The sequence below is a fragment of the Peromyscus maniculatus genome, chromosome 15 (assembly GCF_049852395.1).
Source record: "Peromyscus maniculatus bairdii isolate BWxNUB_F1_BW_parent chromosome 15, HU_Pman_BW_mat_3.1, whole genome shotgun sequence".
Taxonomy (NCBI): Eukaryota; Metazoa; Chordata; class Mammalia; order Rodentia; family Cricetidae; genus Peromyscus; species Peromyscus maniculatus.
This window is the reverse complement of record NC_134866.1, coordinates 71,981,226-72,002,567: the sequence shown is the minus strand read 5'-3', so window position 1 is coordinate 72,002,567 and position 21,342 is coordinate 71,981,226. Positions and strand designations below refer to the sequence as shown.

The 21,342-nt window shown below is 41.8% G+C and overlaps 1 protein-coding gene across 3 annotated transcripts in view; it reads right to left on the bottom strand.

The window, feature by feature from the left end:
- Positions 1-9,051: 9,051 nt before the first annotated feature.
- Homer1 (homer scaffold protein 1) overlaps positions 9,052-21,342 on the bottom strand; it is a 117,434-nt gene continuing 105,143 nt past the window's right edge. For all 3 annotated transcript variants that reach the window (XM_076552071.1, XM_006981776.4, XM_006981777.4), the window contains 3 exons: positions 18,469-18,579; positions 17,678-17,758; positions 9,052-10,835 (listed from right to left, as the gene is read on the bottom strand). In XM_076552071.1, the coding sequence (XP_076408186.1) occupies positions 10,647-10,835; positions 17,678-17,758; positions 18,469-18,579 (381 nt within the window). In that variant the 3' untranslated portion in view covers positions 9,052-10,646. The remainder of the gene's footprint in view (positions 10,836-17,677; positions 17,759-18,468; positions 18,580-21,342) is intronic.

Here is a 21,342-nt window from a genome sequence, read left to right as displayed (position 1 = left end):
GAAATAAAACTCAAATACCACAGCAGACTAGAACCAAGTACAAAGAATAGTATTTGTTGATACCATTTGAGATTATTTCTATGAGAGGATAATTTGTAAATAGTTATGCTTATGAATTAGTAAGAAAGAGGAGTAGCTGGGTAACAGAAACGTAAACTTCCTAAAGCAATGCAAATGTACAATCACCCGGTCCTAGTCATGAATTCATTGTCAAGTTCACAAACCGAAAGACATGGAACTTAAGCCCCAAGAACGTAACCCCACCAAGGCAGGGGAGCCACAGGCCGCAGCAGCTAGCTCTCCTGGCTGCGGCCCCAGCAGCCACCCCCGGGACAACATGAAGTCCAATACATACACACACAACGGTCCGGAGTGTTTAATCAGCATACCACTGAAGGAAATAAAGTCGTTTTTATTAAAATTATTAAGATGGGTCTCTAGAAGACAGCGTCACCTGCACATGTCATTTCTGTGTTCCGACTCAGCTGGCACACTGACAAAGTCCCAGTTCCTATGGAAACCAGCAGCAACCTGCCAACCTGCCTTCCTATTCCAGGAAGAAACACTTAACCTGGACTTCAATGTTTTTAAATGCTATACAAAGTGAATCTGAGTTTGCTAAAGTAGCATATTTCAGTTTGTTGGTTTTTTTTTTTACTTTAAGCCTAAAATATCAAATAAAGGATCTCAACAGAACACATTTTAAGCCACCACCCTGAGATATGAGTTGATTTGTGGCTGTATTTTCACGTGAATTATGGCTTTCTCAAACTCCACGCTAGGCTCCCAGAAGGCCCGCTATTCTGGCTGACCCACCCCTCGTCACTCTTCTTCTTCAAGCTGCATCTGGCCTGGAGTCTCCCTTTCACTGTGCAGTCTCCGGATCTTCAGACCCTCAACTGCTACCACACACACAGCGACAATTCCCAAGCAGCTATTTTCAGCTTCTGTTTTTTCCACTGTTTCACACCTAGACTCAAAAGTTTCACTTGGGTATTTTTCCACGCACACTAAATTCATTCAAAAGGAAACTCATTGACTCCAGTAGTGCCTCCCTCCCTCCCACCAACCCCGCCCTTTCACAAAAGAGAGACAGAGACTAATCCAGGCTTCGGGTCTCTGCCTCCCAGCTCTTCCTCATGTAGACGCATTCTCCCAAGTCACCTGAAGGAGTTGGGAAATCCTGCTCTCCCTCCTAAATACTCTTCCAACCCATCACTGCATAGTTATCATCTCCAGCGCCACAGCTATCCACAGTCCCTCAACAGTGGTTATTGTCATTCACATAACTATCTGGTCTTGTTTTATGCATTACTTCTTGACGACAAAACCCCTCACTCTCTCCCTTACCACAGGATGAACTACAGGGTTGCAAAGTGCCTTGTTGGCCACACCCTAGGCTTCCTCCACACTCCCCTGCTCTAATCTAAACGGCCCCTGTGCTTTTCTGTCTGAGTCTTTGCATGTGATACACTCTCAGTCATTCTTTGAGGCCTAGAACTGACAAGCTCTTGCTCCTGCAGCAAGAACTGGGGAAAAGCCCTTCCCCCCTCCTTCCCTGGGATGTCCTATCAAGAGTCCTCTTTTCCCACAGCACTCACAGTATAAATAACTTGGTCTTGTACTCAACTATGGCCCTCTTTCTGTAGTTTCTATTCCAGGACAGAGCCTGGGCCACAGCTGGTGCACAATAATTGTCTTAGGAAAGAATGTGTAAAGGCATGTGGACTGGCTGGTGCTCGCAATGCAAGCCTGACAGCCTCACCGGGAAAGGGGAGAACCAACTCACAAAAGTTGTCCCTGACCTCCACATGACGTGCACACACACTTTAAAAAAAGGCACATGGGTCACATATGAACCAACTACAAAACCCCAGTCTGGGAACTCTAATTTCCCTGCAAGCTCACACTTTATCCTACAGCCTTTTTTGCATTTACCCAATTCAAACCTAATCTTTTGCTTGTTCTTCAAAAAAGTTACACCTAGAATTATCACATGAAATTCCTATTTCTATCCTAGGTATATAGCCCCCAAAAATGTGCCACAGAGACTCAGACTCTTGTACACAAATGTTCACAATGACAGAAACACCCCAGCATCCATCAACAAATGACTGGATAAGTGAAGTAGAGCTAACAACTGCACAACAGACTCTTATCAGTCTCAAGAAGCAATGGAGTCCCGCCGAGACATGCCACAATAGGAATGGACCTGGAGAACATCATGCCAAGTGACACGAGCCAGACCCCAAAGACGAACAGTGTGACTGCATGCAACCAAGGACCTAGAACAGAAACACACAGAGGCATACGGTATCTCGCCAGGGAGGACACAAAGGTAAATAGACAGTGGTGATAATAACACCAGAAAAGCACTGGAAGTCACAGAATTGGACTCTTAGAAATGGCTTCAATGAACTGGGCATAGTGGCACACGCCTTAACCCCAGCACTGGGGAGGCAGAAGCAGCAGGATCTCTGTGAGTTCAAGGTCAACTTCATCTACAGAGTGAGTTCCAGGATGGTTAGGACTGTATGGAGAAACTCGGTCTCAGAGAGAGAGAGAGAGAGAGAGAGAGACAGAGACAGAGACAGAGAGAGAGACAGAGAGAGAAGCGAGGCCTGTGTCAGAGGATGTGACATGCCCCACAGCAGCCACCCATCAACTCATGTTGTCTCTCTTGCTTCTATTCCAGCACTCGGGAGGCAGAGGCAGGTGGATCTCTTGAGTTCGAGGCCAGCCTGGTCTACAGAGCGAGTTCCAGGAGAGCCAGGGCTATACAGAGAAACCCTGCCTTGGGGGCAGGGGAAGGTTCAATGGTGATTTTCTATTTAAATCACATTTGACACCAGAGAGAAAGCCACCTGACCCAGGAGGCCCTTACAGCCGCACACCCAGCACAAAGCAGGAACTTTAATAATCATTTACCGACTGTGGTCTGGCAGGGACAGAGTTCTCAGCCTTCTTCAAGATCTAACTTGCACTCGTGTTTAATGGTTAGACCAACTGGGAGAAGCCTTAGCTTCTACAGAGCCAACTCTGCCTGGCCATCTAGAACCGACAGCAAAGTCCACCCCAGGGAGCTCCCTCGGAGCTAGGGATGAGTTTCCAGGAGCAAAACTGTCTCCTAAGGCCTGGGTTATCGGTTCGCTGCTGGCTTGTTTATGTTTTCGAGACAGGGTTTTTCTATGTAGCCCTGGCTGTCTTTGCTCTAACTCTGTAGACCAGGCTGGCCTTGGGTCTTAAAGGTTTATTTCATGTGTGTGAGTGTTCCGTGTGCGCTGTCTGTCCACTATGCATGTGTCTGGTGTCTGTGGCAGTCAGAAGAGGATGTCGGATTCCCTGAAACTGAGTAATACAAGGTTGTGAGCAGCCATGAGGGTGCTGGGAATTGAACCTGGGTCCTCTGCAAGCACACGGGCTCTTAACTGTTGAGCCCCTACTGTTTTGTTCATTTGTTATATTATTTGAGACAAGGTCTCGCTCTGTAGACCAGGCTGGCCTCGAACTCACAGAGATCCGCCTGCCTCTGCCTCCCGAGTGCTGGGATTAAAGGAGTGCACATCAAGCCCAGCTTCTACTATTTTGTTTTAGGACAGGTTTTGCTATGTATCCTAGGCTGGCCTCAAATTTGCATCCTGCTTCAGCCTTTCAAGGACTGTGACTACCAGTATGTGCTTTCAAACTAAGATGTTATTTAAATTAAAGGGACTTGAGTTCTACATATGAACAATTACTTTCACTGAACCATTGGAAATTTGTAATTGTTTTAGTTTTCTTTAAATTGGGGTTAATACACCACGGTCCATGAATAAGACGCCTGCAAAAGTGTGATGTGTGACTTACAATGACAACAGGAGGTATAAGCATCAGGGAAAGCCGGAGAGAAAATGTAAGACCTGTAGCTACGAAGCATCTGCACAGAGTCAGAACTGTAACTCAATTGACAGAATGTTTCTCCAGCATGGATGAAGCCCTGGGTTCGATACCCAGTACCACACAGAGACTGATAGGACAGCACATGCCTAGAACCCTAGAACTCGGGAGGTGGAGGCAGAGGCAGACTGTCCTTAGATACCAAGTTTGAGACTATCCTGGGCTACATAAGACATTTTCCAAAACAACAGTAACAAAAAAGAAACAAACAAAAAGTGAGTTCTAAATGATATTTTAGAGAGGCAAGGCAGGTAAGTTAGAAGGAAAAACTGCAGCAGAAATATGATCCAGAACTCTACCTGCCGGGGGGGTGGTGGCGCACCGCCTTTAATCCCAGCACTGGGAAGCAGAGCCAGGCGGATCTCTGTGAGTTCGAGGCCAGCCTGGTCTACAGAGTGACATCCAGGCAGGCACCAAAATTACTCGGAGAAACCCTGTCTCAAAAAAACAAAACCAAACCAAACAAAGAACCCTCTACCTCCTGACAGATGTGCCAGACACCTGAGCTACAGCTGTGAGCACAGCAGGTTCTATCACTGAACCTTTCTGCTTTGCTCTCCTCTCCAACTGCCAAGCAATGGGCACAGCGCCCCTCGAAAAGCAGATGTCCATTCATTTCATAGGCAAGCTGTAGAGGGAGTGTCCTGGTCAAACACCCCTCATTTCTAGCCGTGCTTTCTGAGATGTCATTCCACGAAAAGCCAGGGAGAACAAACAGGTCTCATTTACCAGTCACACAGACCAAGGGTCCTTACTGAATGAGTGAGTCCTCAGCAAGGCCGTCACAACAGACAAGAGCAAACAAGTTGACAGAAAAATCCTAAAGACTTTCCCATGCTACAGAAACAGCCGGGGAGTTGCATTTATTAAGACATCTAGTGTCTTCACTCAATGCTACCATGAGGAAGCAGAGCAGATTTCTATTCCTGGATGTATCTGACATAAAAATACCTGACAAACGTAGGTCAGAATCCCGGAGACTGGCGAGTGTGGAAGCTTATGTCTTGGGGCAGGTTCTAATCTTACCAAGTGGCAGGGGTGTTCTCAGGGTCCTTGAGACTCCTCAGGGCAATCCCCACTTGGTGAAAAGCAGCAGCAGCTAAGTGTGGTGGCACACACCTTTAATCTCAGGAGGCAGAGGCAGGCGGAGCTCTGCTGAGTTCCAGGGCAGCCCGCCTGGTCATACAGTGAGTGCCAGGCTAGTTAGGGCTACACAGAGAGACCCTGTCTTAAACAAAACAAATCAACAACTAAATAAATGATAAAGGCAGCATCAAAACAGAGTAAGGTTGGGGGAGGGCTGTCTGGCCATCCCAATGTGCCTCAGGGGGAAACTGGTCCTGATGTTCCTACTTGCTGGATTCGCTGTCACAATAATGACAATTCTCCACCCCCACTCACTTATTTAGTTATTGTTAAAGACACAGGGTCTGTATTGCCCTAAGTGGTCCCAACTCCTGTCTCAAATTATTCTCCAGCCTCAAATCTGGGCAGCTGGGACTAGGAGCATGGACGGCTCTGCTAGGCTTTAAAGTGCAGCCTGTAAAGGGTGGAAAGTGCCCAACAGATGAGAAAGTCCACACAAGTCTCTGGGTGTGGCCTTTCATTCTAGTCCAGAAGCAATTTTCTTCATGGCTCACATGTCTTTAGTAACAATGACCTGAAGAAAAATGTTTTCTTTTCTTCATTTTGACATTTCTTGTTTGTCTTGCTAAGGAGTTCACGCATGTCTCTGCATGTGCTTGAGCATGTGTTCTGTCTGTAAACAGACCTGTGGCTACCTTGAAAGGCACCTTCTTCAGAGTCTGACACTGCATGCTGCTGGGCTGCGGGTCTCTGTGTTAATTACCATCCCCTACAATGAGAAGCTTCTCTAATGAAGGCTGAGCAACACACTGATCTATGGGTACAGTAGTCTATCATTAGGAGTCATTTTACTGCTCCGTTCATTTGGCAGAATAACAGGGGTAGGTTTTCCCCTCGGGCCCATGACCCACCTAGTCTCAGGTTCTTGCTTTCATTAATACTATCTCAGTCAGGATTGGGGTGTCTTTATCACACCTCTCCCCTCAAGGCTCAGGATCTATGTGGAAGAAGGGGCAGAAAGATGATAAGAGTCAGGGGTGATGAAGGATTTTAAGGATAAGACATTTCCTGGACACAGCAGGGCTGATGTCCACATGAACTCACAAAGACTGTGACAGTCCAGTAAGACCTGCATAAGCTCAAGCTAGACAAAATCCCAGCACTGAGAAGGAGAAATGGACGCAAAGGCCCACCACTAACCAAGAAGCTCTGACTGAGAGCTGCTGGGAGAGGGAAAATTCTTCACTGGGGTGACACTGGGCACACCAACCCCGGCCAGGGCTGGCCTCACGCTCAGGAGTGACGGGCTCCATGTTTTCAGTGGCTTCTCCCTCTCTCTCCCTTCTTTCTTCTCCCCATCCTTTTCTCTTTCACTAAAGACAAAGAACATGAAGTAGGGTGGGTAGGGAGGGGAAGATCTGGGAGGAGCTTGGCAACAGAAAAGAGTACAATAAAAAACACACTGTATGAAATTCTCAGAGAGTTAGAGCTGCAGAGATGCTCAGTGGTTAAGAGCACTTGTTCTTGCAGAGGCCCTGGGTTCAGTTCCCAGCACCCACATAACAGCCCACATCTCTCCATAACTCCAGGGAACCCAACGCCCTCTTTGGACTTCTGAGAGTACCAGGCACACACTTGGTAGACATGTATATATGCATGCAAAACCCTTATATGCATGTCTTTTTCTTTCTCTCTTAGGGCACCCGCTTTACCTAGTGGCCAAACAGACTGTCAGGCAGCATGGTGCTGACTCAGAGTTTCTGAGGTCAAACAGTCAGTGATCCAAAGTCCCTCTGCTTATTAGGTTTAAATTTATTTTTCTTTATTTTTGAGACAAAGTCTTATTATATACAGCCTACGTTAATTTCCAACTCTCAATCCTCCTGCCTCAGCCTTCTCAATGCTGGGATGAAAAGAATGATGATTCCCAGTTTAAAATAGTTTTTATTTTCCTTAGGACAGTGGAATGAGTGAGTCTAAAATAAAAAGGATATATTCTTAACAAATGCCTATTATTACTAACCATACAATGTGCTATTCTATTAAAGATGTTTTTTCAAATGTGTCAAACTCAACTACTTCTTACCTGCAATTGTCTTCGTTATAATTTTACACAGGGCTGGAAGTAGCTCAGTGGTACTGTACCTGCCTAGCATGTGCTAGGCCCTGGGTTTGACCCCCAAGCACCATGAAAGGAAAAGAAATTATGTTAATTTACCTCATGAATGCTAGAAGATTATGCTAAAAGGTTCAATGAAGTCTATTTTATGTTTAAAGCACAAAATTTCAGATGTTAAAATTATTTGGTAACAAATAAATGAAAGGCTCAAAACAATAACCCCCAAGTTCTCCCCATGGCCTGCCTCCTATTCCGGTCCTGAGGCGGTCGGGGTCAGGAGGCAGCAGCCCAGGCCCACACTGCAGAGGCACACCTGCTGAAGACACATTTAATTTAACAGAGCAAAGAGATGGCTTCTTAAAGGTCCTGTGGTAGCTTACCATTTCAGTGGCACCTGAAAAGACAAGGGACAAGCTCCTCTCTAATTGCTCCAACAGTTCAAAGACAACAGAGCGTCAGAGTTTGGATGGTGCTGCAAATTTCCTCTAGGGACAAGGAGGAATGTGATTTCATGAATGTTCGTTTTTTGTTTTTTGTTTTGGCTAGAGAGGCAGAGCGAGAGGAGGGAATGAGGAGAGAAGAATAAAAACTAATTTTCCAGGCAGGGAAATACTTATAAAACCTTTTATGTCAAAGTTAGGATTTTAAAACATCACATACTAATGCAAAATGAAGTAGCACCTGTAGGATTGAAGGAAATGCTGCCATTGCTTAAATGCTTTAAATATCCTTAAAAGATTGAGGAAAAAAAGATGAAGTACATTCTCCAGAGAACAAATGTATTTCAAAATAAAAACTGTATTTTTGGTTGTTTTTTTTTTTTCCAGTTTTTTGCTTTTGTACAAGATTTCATAGTTATAATACCTTATACAGAGATGGGATTGACCTCTGCTCTCCTCCAGTGTCACTGCAAGTCCACATGTTCAGGCTATAGTCCCCAACATTAGGTTCCGATCAATATATTACCACGTTTGATCTAAATATAGATACATTATATAATATTTATCTCTGGGAAAAATCAAATTTTAATATGCAAATGTGTCTATAATACAGCAATGGAAAAAGCTACAGTAGGCACACAACCTACGACTCAGAGGCGATGAGTTCTAATGCTCCTCTAGTGTGACCGAGTGTTTAAAATAGTCAGTAAGAAGGTTTATTTATATGTGCACTTGTGTCCACCTGCTCCCAAGTACTGTACATGTCTACTGACAAGCTGGGAAGTTATAGGTGCAGCCCTCAAGAAATTGTTAAGTTACTAAAAAAAGAAACAATTAGGCTCTATTGGACATGGAAAACACTCACAAAATTTCCAATTTTAAATTTCACAGCAGTAGGAAAATATTAAAAATAATTTCTGTATATACATATAGGTATATGTATATATTGAATTACACATATGCCTCTCATTATCAGTACAATTCAAGTGGAGACATTTTGGTGAGTTATTTTCCCATTAAATCATCACTATGCCAAAATTTAAAAATATTTTATTACATCATTAAAATAATTCGCTTACCATATCAACAGCTTACACTGGTTTTTTTTTTTGTTTTTTTTAAGATTTTTTTTTTTAAACTCTTCGTAACTAAATTCCCTGACCCCTAGTGTTAGTCCTCTATTTAAATTAAAACCTGGTCTTCTTTGATACTCAGAAACTCAGGAAACTCAGATAAAATCATATCTGTTTTTAAAATTCTATCCATCAAATAAATTTTATTACCTGATTTATCAGAGAAATATCTCAGCTCTGAGCATGTGTACCTAAATTGTTCTCCCTATAATAAACAGGTAAGGAAAATACCCTAAAATAGATGGTTGTGGCTGTTGTGGTGTTATAGGACATATAATACATGATGACTAAGTGTCTGATAGAGATTTTTCAGAGACACCTCCCCATAGAAACTAACTTTAGAGACAAACCATTTATTTTTCACTCTGGTATAAATTGATATATATGTATGTATGTATGTACATACACATAAATATAAAACAAAACTAGTACTAAGAATCTGTTTATGAGTGAAAAATGGGTTAATCTGCTTAATTTGTACTGAACAATTCAATCATTTGGGGTACAAACAAAAAAATCAGTGCATTCATTGACTCCAAAGTCAGGTACTCAAGCATACACTGAAAGAACTCCCTTCAAGGTCACAGGCATTGTACAGCAAGAATGTATGTATGCTGATGCGATTCCTACTAGGGCAGAGCAGACGGCACTTGGCTTGCGTTTAAGATAGCTTTGTGAAAGAAATGTATCATATAAAGAAATGCATGTTTGCTAAATGTCTTAAAATTACATCAAAACAACACTAAAACCTGTTCTCCGAGAAGAGCCTGTTGAAGGTATTTCCCGTTTTGAAATGCCTAGTTAACAGTTCAAAATATTGCCTTGTGAAGTTTGAATAAAGACATGGTTTCGGTGAAGACCCATCTGCCACAGTCACAATTTAGATACGGTCCTCTGATTGACTGCTAGGTGGAAGTGGACCTCCTTGAAATCAGCCATACACCTTAAAATTATCTATAAGAAACAGTGCCCCCATAACCATTATTTTTCAGAAACTGAAATTCATTGATCACTCAGAAAAGATTTCTTGCCAAATATATAAATAAATGTAACTGCATATTTTCTGTAAATATACTTAACATTGCTAGCCTAAACCGCCAAGGACAGACTGCTGTATTTCAGTTCTGTGTGTCAAATTTACTATAAATTCAAAAAGAAAAATATCTGAGGGACTCAGCTGCCTTTGTTAATTGTCTTTAAAATGTGTAATAAAATGGGAGACAGTATCTTTTCATAAATACCAGAATCAATATGGAAAAGTAAACTGTAGAGCAGACAAGATTGGAGAACAGCGGAGTGTACCAGAGCAGTCACTAGAGTGAGACACTCCTAGTACAAAAAGGAAGAACTCCAGACACCCATTTACAGTGATTTTCAATTAAGATGTAGCTCTCTCCCACACCTGGCAAGAATTAATTGGTAATGGCCCTGCTTCTCAGCAGTGCAAAAATATCCTGAGAAATTATCCAGATAACAACAAAAGACAGGGCTTTCAGTACTAAGTTTTTGCATAAAACACAGCTGTAGATATCATAAATAAATTAATTTAAAAAGCAGATAATCTTCACTGTGTTGAACAAAAAAAAAAAAAAAAAAGAGGAGAAAGGACTCAAACATTGTTAATTCTCCCATTGGCTAATATCAGGGGGTAAAAGATTGCATTAAGTGTCCACTTATAACTTTCCAGTTAACTATGGCCAATATACATGGAGGTAATTTGTAGTTCAAGTTTTTCATGTCTTTTTTTCCCCAACTAGCTACAAGCTAAATTCTAAAATTTATACTGAAATATACAATTCCAATTTTCAAAACACCCTCCTCCTGGAGGAAATGATATTCAAAAAATTTTGTGCAATCTTGGTGCAGAGCCCCAACGGTCCTATGAAGACAGACAGTATCTTTTCATCAGTTGGCACTGAGATTTCATTCTCCTTAGCTGCATTCTAGTAGTTTGGCCAAATTATCTCGTAATTCTGTTAGTTCAAATATTTTTCCATCCAGGATTTCTAAGAGCGTCTTCAGGTTATTGCGGAAAGCCTCCTGCTCGCTCTGGCTCTTCTCCAGGCGCTGCTCTAGATCAGACAGCTGCCCCTCCAGGTCTTTATTTCGAATTTCAACTTCCTTCAGAAACAAAAGTCAACATACACGCACATGTCAGTTCATTGTTTAGATAATACAACTTCTGCTGTCCCTAGTATCTTTTAATAAGTCTGAGCCTCTGACACTCAATTTCACACAACTTAAGGAGATTGGGACTCAGCCATCTCAGAGAGCCATGCTTGACTATGAACACACCTGTCCTCCCCACAACAAAGGGCTACTACCCACTGTTTCACTCCAGGAAAGGCTTCAGGCCCTTCTCAGGACAGGCAGAACCCTCAGGTGGGTGTCTGAGGATTATTTACATCTCACTTTTGTTGATCTTTGTTACTGAGGAACCGGGTGAGAGCAGGCAGAGACAGGAGAAAGCAGGTTCTCCTAACCGGTAACTCTAAAGAAAGAGTTCAAAGAAAAGCAACACCCTAAAATGAGATTGTAAGATTGTCTTATACTGATCCTGATCCTGTATTCAGGATCAAAGGAATGACTGTGTAAGAATACACAACTGCTCAACTCACAAAGCTATGATGAAGATTCAGTAACTGCATGTATCAGAAGTATAAAGCTGACAATTCCAGGCTGACAATCCAGGAAGGAGAAAAATGACAAAAAGAAAGCAAAATTTTGTGACAATATAATAATGTTTAAAATTTTCGATATAGTCTAAATGCCAGCGCACTGAGGATTACTTAGGAATTATAAATGGCTTTTCACCATGTTTCTAAGCATGACAAATATTATATAATGAAGCAAGTCCAAAAAAAATCAAAATTACATGAGTAATGATTTAGCTTTAGTTTTAAAAATCAAATTTAGAGCTGGAGAGATGGCTCAGTGGTTAAGAGCACTGGCTGCTCTTCTAGACCTGGATTCAATTCCCAGCATCCATGATAGCTCACAGCCACCTGTAACTCTAGTTCCAGGGGATCTGATGCCCTCTTCTGGCCTCCAAAGGCACATACATGCAGAAAAATGCATACACATAAAAAAGGAAAGAATTTTGGTGTTTGAATTATGAGTATCTTTTTCTCCACATTAACTTTTCTCACAATCTTCTCAAAAATGAAAGTTTTTAGGACCAAAAAGATAGTTCAACAAGTAAAGACACTTGCTCCCCAAACTCACAACTTAAGCTGGCATCACAGCGGCGCACGCCTTTAGTCCAGCACTCGGGAGGCAGAGGCAGGCGGATCTCTGTGAGTCACGGCCAGCCTGGTCTCCAGAGGAAGTGTCAGGACAGCCAGAGCTACACAGAGAGACCCTGTCACCACCACCACCACCACCACCACCACCACCACCACCACCACCACCACCACCACCACCACCACCACCACCACAACAACAACAACAACAACAGAAGACTCACAACTCGAGTTTAATGCCCAGGACACACACGGTGGAAGGAGAGGAGGACCCCCAAAGCTGTCCTCTGACCCCCACACAGTCACCGGGCACATACACACTAAGTATATAAATGGAATAGACATTCAAGTCTTGAGAAAAAGAACTGGGTACACTTGAAAACATTAAAGAAAGTAACAGATGATAATTCTGAACATAATCATGTGATTTGACGGTGATAATTCTCAAGCAACATTACAACACTCCCCAGATACACTGCGAAGTGTGGGAGAATTAAGAGAGAAACAGAACACGTATAATTTGTAAACGAAGAGTGTAAAGACCCAATCTAATCTCAAAGTATTTGCTAGGTGAAGATAACTAATAAAGAATCAGAAATTAGTATTAGAAATTCGGAAGCTACATCCATGGAGGCTGTAAACTCTCAGGGAGGAACAGGTCCTGTGATCAGGGGTACAGTTCCACTCATGACTGCACAGAGCACTCCCCTGCACTTCAGCAACAAGCTTAGGGACAGAATGTTTCCAGCTACAGAAATAGACCAAACATCATCCGCCGTCACGTCCACTTGACAGCCGTAGCCCAGTCTGCCCTCTACAGTCTTCTTAGACATGAAAGGCTCCCTTGTTCTTCCCGCCAACCAGCGAAACACGCCAACATTTGACTGCAACCACACAAAACACCCTCCCCTCAGTTCAACAGCATTATACTCGGTAGAGTAGATGTCCAACTCCAAGATGTGCTCTGTAGACTTGACTAGTTCAGTAACGGACTAGCGCAGCACAATGCAGATGGCCCCGATCTATTTTTAGATGGGGAGAATATGATTGTGGGGTGAGAAGAGACAACCTAGAGGACAGAGGTCAACTGGCTCTGACTGAAGTCACAGGCAGCACTTCCCAGCCTGTGCACACTCGGCAACCCCTCTGACCTTTGCTTCTCTCCAAGGCTGTCCTGCTGTCATTTTGTCTATTCATTTCCTGTCTATCCAGGCACCCGAGGAGCACCAACCTCACGGTGTAGCAAAAAAGAAAAGCACTTTATAGGCCAGAATCTCAAATTCCTTTCAGAGTGCTTGAAAGGCTCCAAAATGAAAGTACAAAATTCTACTGGGCAAAGGTGGTTAGCTACTCAAACACTAGAGAAAAATTAAAAATTATATAATTATAACCACTGCCAGGTATGGTTAATTTTCTCTACATTTAAATCCTGCACCATTCAATCTAAATAAAAGCCATACAAAAACTGTCTTAAGGACACCTGCTTCAAAGCTTATACTTAAGATATTAAGTATATAATTAAGATATATTAATGTTTTATTAGACCTTTACACATAACAAGAACATTTAAATCAACAAGAGCAGCATCAATAACTCATTTCTACACAGAAAAAAAATGGGTAAAAGAAATGTATGCATTTTGGACAAGTTATTTAACAATTAGTGTCAGACATCTTCTATTAGGCACTGGGAATAAAATACTCAGCAAAGGTAAAATGGTCCCTGTTTAATGCAACATGTTTTCTAGAGGAAGATATTGGCAATAAAGAAGTGGAAAAACTTTCTGAATAGACAAGGTAATAAGAGTTTGTACACTGACATCTGCCAGTCATCCTCCACAAACCACATGAATATACAATGACAATAAAGCTGTGAAAATGTCAGGACTTGGATATTGCTAAAGACAGAACAGAAGCATCAAACCGCTGGCAGTCAGAGAACCTACGCAACAGCTTCGCAGACCTGTTTCTCAAGCTGCCACTCTAATCCTTTCCAGAGGGCACTGTGAAGAGGAAGACCTCTGTGAATGCCCACACCCAGAAACCAACGGCCTGGTAGACAGACCCGAGCAGACTGTACATTTGCGGGACTTAATGTATGTGAAAGCTGGAGAGGCAGCCTTGGCAAGGCAAAGAGACTAAAAGGCAAGGAGCCTTTAGGAACAGCAAAGGATAAAGATGACAAAAACCTTTAAGTTCTTATTATGTAAAAAATAAATAAATAAAACACAGAAGCACACATAACCTGTTGACTATTGCCCCTCAAAAGAAGGTGTTTGAACTACGAATCTATAAATCACCTTAAACTGCCATTCCGTCCACAAAAATGCAAAGGTATAAAACATGCATTTATAAAATGATCAATAGAAAACACTAAAAAGAATTCAGTAAAACAACCACAAAAAATTCCCCCAACCAATTACAAAACAGAAAAAAATCTTAACATCATATTCCATGCTGAGCTAAGGTTTACATAAAAGGATTCAAAAAGGAGCTTGAGTTAGGTACCCCAAATTGAAGACACAGGGCTGGAGAGATGGCTCAGCGATTAAGAGCGCTGGCTGCTCTTCAAAGGGCCTGGGTTTGGTCCCCAGACCCCACAGCAGCTGACAACTGTCTGCAACTCCAGCTCCAGAGTACTCCATGCCCTCCACTGGCATGTGAGGGAACTGAGAACACGTGACACACAGGCAGGATGTGCAGGCAAAATACCCATAAATGTAGAATAAAAACAAGTGGATCAAAAAATAACAACAAAAATCTCAAAAAACTAAGGATGCTACACTGAAAAACAGGAGAGTTGATTAAACTGATGAAAGAAACGGGGGACAAAAGAGGAAAAAAAAAGCCCCATCAGAAGTGAAGTATAAGGTCCCCACTAAAATAAAAAAACCAAAACCAAAACAGTTTGTATTAACACTTATAAATTCATTCATTATTCCGTAATTATATAAAAAAAAAATCAAGAGAATGAAAGCAAATTAAGAAAGGAAAACCAGAAAAAGACTGAAAGAGAAGACAAGAAAATTCACTTGATATTAGATATGTTGCAGGAGAAATTAACATATAAGGACAAATACTTAAATTTATGTGTGAAACATTTTCTTAACTTTTTTGGCACTGGCGATGTCTAGAGAAACCTAAGTGAGGCTCTCTCTGGCACTGAGCTCAGAGCCTACAAGAAGCAAGAGATAAATATGTACGTGAATATACATACACTATGCTGCTGTTGCTATCATTTGACACAGGGTCTCATTATGGAGCCCTACATGGCCTCTAATTTGTGACATAGACCAGGTTGGCCTTGAACTCACAGAAATATGCTGGACTCAGGATTAAGGGTGTACATCACACCTTGCTGGATAAGGAAATTAAAATGATCCACTAATAGTTGAGTAATTGAAAAATGACTTTCAACAATCACTTTGAAAAATATCTTGGTTAAAAAAAATTTTTTTTTTTTTGAAAATAAAAGAAAAATCCTCACAGCACTTGAGCAAACAAAGCCCCAAACTTATTACGGCAAGAGAATCAGAATTATAAGGAGACTTCTCAAGAACAACACATAGATGTCAAACATGTTCTTAACTGGAACAGTCAGAGCAGTTAAAAGCACGGGCTGCTCTTCCAAAGGACACAGGTTTGATTCCAGCACCCGCACAGTGGCTCACAACCATCTCTAACTCCAGCCCCCTTTATGGATCCCATGGGCACTGGGTGTACACATGTGGGACACAGACTACACGCAGGTGAAATGTAAAATATATATAAAGTGACATAAAATAGGGCTGTAACAAGAGTTGAGACTGGTGAGTGCTATAATTTGAGTTTGCCTCCCTAAAATTCAGGTGCCAAAACTTCACAGCTGATGTGATGGCAGCTGACTATTGAGAGATCTAAAAAGAAGGGTTGGAGAGATGGCTCAGCAGTTAAGAGCAGAATTTCATTCACAGTTCCCACATCAGGCGACTCAAAACTTCCTGTAACTCCAGCTCCAGAGGAGCTGAAGCCCTCTTCTGGCTTCCATGGGAGCCTGCACATATGTGGTGTATACACACACACACACACACACACACACACACACACACACACACACACACACACACACACACACACACATCTTTAAAATAAAGAGGAAAAAAAGAGCAATCTAGAAAGAAAAAGGAATCTAGGGAGATTATCACTAGCTCCATAGGCTCTAAAAAGCCATTAAGAAAATTTAACATTTACTCTTCGTTTAAAAACAAAAACAAAAAACAAACAAAACAGCTGGGTGGTGGTGGTGCACACCTTTAATCCCAGCACTCGGGAGGCAGAGGCAGGCAGATCTCTGTGAGTTCGAGGCCAGCCTGGGCTACAGAGTGAGTTCCAGGACAGGCTCCAAAGCTACACAGAGAAACCCTGTCTCAAAAAACCAAAAAACCAAACCAAACCAAAACAAAGCAAAAAACTCAAGAAAATAAGAATTAAAAATATGTGTATTTTAGGGTTAAAACCAGTATTCTCTAAGCATATTGTGGTGGTCTGAATGAGAATGGCCCCATAGGGCTCATATATGTGAATCCTGGTTCTTAGTCTGTGGAACTGTTTTGGGAAGGGTTAGGAGGTATAGCCTTGTTGGAGGCAGTATGTCACTGGGGGTGGCATTTGAGGTTTCAAAAGCCCAGGTAGGGGATGGAGCTGTTTCATGCAAGGAGCCTGTTTTCTTTTCCCCTTTTCCTAGAGACAAGGTCTCTCTGTGTAGCCCTGGCTATCCTGGAACTCATACAGAGACCAGGCCTCAAACTCACAGAAATCCTTCTGCCCCTGCCTCCTGAGTGCTGAGATTAAGGTATATGAAACTGTGCCTGGCCAAGTCTCCTTTTTGAAGGGGCACCTCTGTTGCAGAGTTTGGTGGTAGAGGACAGCGGCATTAGAGTTGGACTGACTTGATCTAAATATGGGTTGGACAAGTTACTTTTCTTCAAGCCCTTGTTCCTCTGCATTGAACTGTGATACTCTGATATAATATGAAGAGTGCTTGGCACAGCACCTATACACAGCAAGTACTGAATGAAAATTGCTGAGTCTTCTTATAAACTGGTCCTCCCCCTAATCCTTGGCTTCCAGGTTCCTCTTCAAGCCTCTGACAAACTCCACACTTTATGAACACACTTGTTTCTTTTCTAAAGTGCTTCTAACCCTTCTTGAGGCGGCTAGCTTAAGCTGGCAAAAGGCAGCTTAGTAATGAATTTTGAAAAATCTTCCTACATCTGACTCCCACCAACACAGGACATATATTGTCAACTAGAATCAGGAAGTATGCAGAAAAAAAGTGGGCAAAATTGATTTAAGGCTGATGAAAGGGAAAAGTCAATGACTTTTGTTTTATTAGAACACAAGGATGCCAGATTTCAGACAGTAGCTCAGCACATAAAACACCAGCAGGTCCCTACACTAAATGAAATCCATCAGAGATGTTTTCTGTTAGGTTTAGGGTACCTTTTAATGATAAAAGCAGAAATTTCCAAAGTACTATGCTGACGACAGTTAATGAATGGCCCCCAATGATTACAAACTACCCAAATGCAGTAATCGAGGAATGTCCAGAACATTGAACATTAGGCATGAATCAGAGGTACTAGAAAAGAAATAAAAATGGGAGCTCAGAAACGTCCTTCTGATGTTGAAGAATGACTAATACTTTCTGTGTAGAGTCAACAAACATTTTTACTTATCTTACCTGTAGTTTCTGAGTCAGAGAGTCCCTCTGTTCTTGGAGTTCTCTGGCATTATCAATTTCTTGTTTTAGTCTTTCGATTTCCTGGAAAAAGTAAAGTAAGGTCTTTCACAACATTTAACTTATAATAAGGAAAAGGAAGAACTAATTTTCCCCTGAAATTATTTCCTAGTTCTGAGGAAAAGAGTAATTAAAAAGGTGCCCTTTATTTACTTTCAGAGGGGATATATGTCTGCATAGCTGTTACCTGGAACAGGGTGAGGCTCCTTTCTTTCTTTCTTGGAGGTGGGGCAGGGTCTCACAATGTACTCCATTCCTTGAACTCACTACATAGCAAAAGCTGGCTTCAACTCAAGATCTTCCTAGGCGTGGGACTAAGGTGCAATATCCTATGTCCAGTCCAGAATGATTTTTTTCAGCAAGTATAATCTGATGGTTTAGCATAGTGCTAAATAGTTTCAAGTTTGAGATACAATTTTTCCTTTGGTATATAAAATAGCTCTTTTTGACTAGAAACCAAAAAAGCAACAACTTGCAAAAATTCATTTAATCTCTAATGGTTTCCTGTTGATTATATAAATACAACTCTCATACAAAAGGCAACCATAGTTCAACACAGTTAATAATAACAGAAACGTGAGTGGGGAAAACGTGAGCAAGCTTCCTAACAGTCAATAAGTTTCATCTTAAAGACTGACAACCTCACGTCTCTGCAGACCATACCACAGACCTGCCCATCTACGGCGTTGTACACAACGCTGTCTGGACCGCAGATGACTGGGGAGTGGGCCTACCTCTTCCTTCCCTTTCAGCGTCTCTTCCAGCTCTTGCACTGTCTGGTTCAGCTCTGCCTTGTGCGTGTGCACAGCATTTGCTTGACTACTAACACATTCGAGCTCAGTGACCTGCAATTAAATGAGAACACCGTTAAATTAAGTGGCAATTTCAAAGGGTTTCTTGAAGTCATAGTAAGCCCCTGAGAAGTTAATGAATTTTGAATTACTATATGAAAGACTATTAATATTCTCAGCATAAAATAAATTCTTTAAAGATAAATATTTAAGGCAATGGCAAAAACCAAAGGATTATTAGATAGTATGGGGACAATGTATTATTTAGTGCTGGTCAGAGCCAGATTAGAGAAAACAAGTGATAATCACTACAAGGAATTCCTAAGGAATGTTCCTTAACATTTGTACAAGTACAGCTATGACTGTCCGCTTCCCCCATTTGTAGTCTCAGGGAAATACGGGTTCTGAAACTGGCCTTGCACAAGTAAGCTTTATTTTTCAAAAATAATTTCAAAATACGAGAGAATCTGAAATGAAAGATATGCTCAAGAACACCTAAAAACTTGGATATTAGAATGACTTCATGTCAACTGTGCCTCTTATGGGAAAGAGAACAGTTCTTCAGTCACTAAGAATTTACCAAGAGCCAACAAGTAATATTACTTTTTAACGAGCACTTGACACCTTTTTAAGATAATGGGAAAGGTCAGTGTCCTTCAAAGTCATCCACCCGTTAATATAAGAAGAAATCATGTCCACATTCACAGACACCCTACCATAATTTCTCATATGCCACTCTCTCAAAGTCCTGCTGACTAGGATAAGACAAACTTGCCTTGCGCTTTCAAAACAGCAATCACCCTCTGTATTCTAGAAGTGTTTCTCCTTCACATCCCAGCTTCCTTTCTACTTAGGTTCTAATATACTTCCTTATATAGACCTTATTTACTAGGTCTGAACAAATGCAATGTTCCTGCAGTGGATTTAATTACAACTGTGGTCTCTGTTCTTAGATATTCTGGAACTGCTAACAAATTAATCTTTCATTGTATGACATTCAAAGTCTTCCAGTTGCTTTTTATAATATTAAATCTTTTTTCTTTTTCTTTTCACTAATGAGGATTGAACCCAGGACCTTTTACATGTGAAGCAAGCACTGTACCACTGGGCTGCATCCCAGACCACAGGGGTAAATTAACCCTAGGGTCTTTCATTCATTGGCTGCAGCCTCTTTTGGTTAAGATGTACAATTCTAACTCTAACAGCAGGCAACTCTCTTTGACCTAAGAACAAATGGTGTTCACGTCCTGTACCACTGGGCTGCATCCCAGACCACAGGGGTAAATTAACCCTAGGGTCTTTCATTCATTGGCTGCAGCCTCTTTTGGTTAAGATGTACAATTCTAACTCTAACAGCAGGCAACTCTCTTTGACCTAAGAACAAATGGTGTTCACGTCCATCTTCTTGACTCAACTAGAAAGTCCTGTGAAGACCATCCTGATCTTAACAGGTGGTCAACTCAGCACCTATCTTCTGAAAGACAATCCCTTCTGCTGGAACCCTCAAAGCTCTCTTCTCCCTTGCTCACAATATGGAGCAGCTGGTACAGAATTATTGGGAATGGGTTAGAGACAGCTCAGCAGGAAAAGCAAGTGCCACACATACCTGACAGTCGGAGTGCAGTCCCTAAAACCTCAACACGGCAGTCACGGCCCAAACCCACCCAAAATTACATGCAGACATTTTACACACACCACACACACACACACACACACACACACACACACACACACACACACTAAAAACTCTTCAGAATCATTTATTTATTGTTTAATAAACAACAGTTGTCTCTGAATAACTAAAAATGTCTTAAAGGGAATTTCAGTGCTGATAAAAATGGAATGGCTTTATTGAACTACCTTTCCTACAGATAAAAAAAACAAAATACAAACAACCTGTGAGCAAAATGGACAAAAGACAACAAACAAACCATAACAACAAACACAACAACAACAAAACCCCCAGACAGCCAACTCTAGAAAAGCAGTCACATTAGGTGCCAATGACTCCCACATCTGTCTAAAGGCACTTGCTAGTACAGCTGCACGGCTCGATGAACTCAAGATAAAACCTTTAGCTTTACTTTCCTGAGGAGTCCAAGCATTTTGGGACTCCTCAGAATAGCTGGAAGAGCTAGACATTGGGGGAGTTAAATAAAAGGCAAACAGATCTCCCACAAATCTTTAGTGGACTCCACAGCTGAGTATGCCCAGTTAAATGGCCAGGGAGTGCAGGGGGTGGTGGGGGGGTGAGGGGTAGTGGGGGGTGAGGGGTAGTGGGGGGCCAGGGGTAGTGGGGGGTCAGGGGTAGGCACAGGAAGATAAAAACTGGACACTGGAAGGACTGAGGGTGGTGGCATTGGCCATAGAGAAGGCAGTTCGAAATCGTGTCAGATGAATGAGGCCTTGAAAATACTTCATGCTTCCTGTGACACCTCAAGAAGGTTACATCTTAGGGAGAAAACTGCCTGGGACCAGACCAAGTGATTTTCCCTCGGACAAGTGAAAATTAAAATAGACTAAATTCAAGGGATTTATTGCCTGATAGTAATAATAATAATAATAATAATAATAATAATAATAATATAATAATAAAAACTCTCCAAAGGAACTAGAAGGTTTTATAAAAGCTCACTTATAATGTCCAATATGTATCTCAAAATGACTGTGTATGTGGTAACAGGCAATGGAACAAGTGGTCGATAAACCATCTAAAGTAAAGCTGAGATAATCTGCTGCCGGTATACCCAGAGCCAAACAATCCTAAAGAACTGATACCAGCTACGAGGAAATGACGGCAAGCGCAGTCTACAGAAG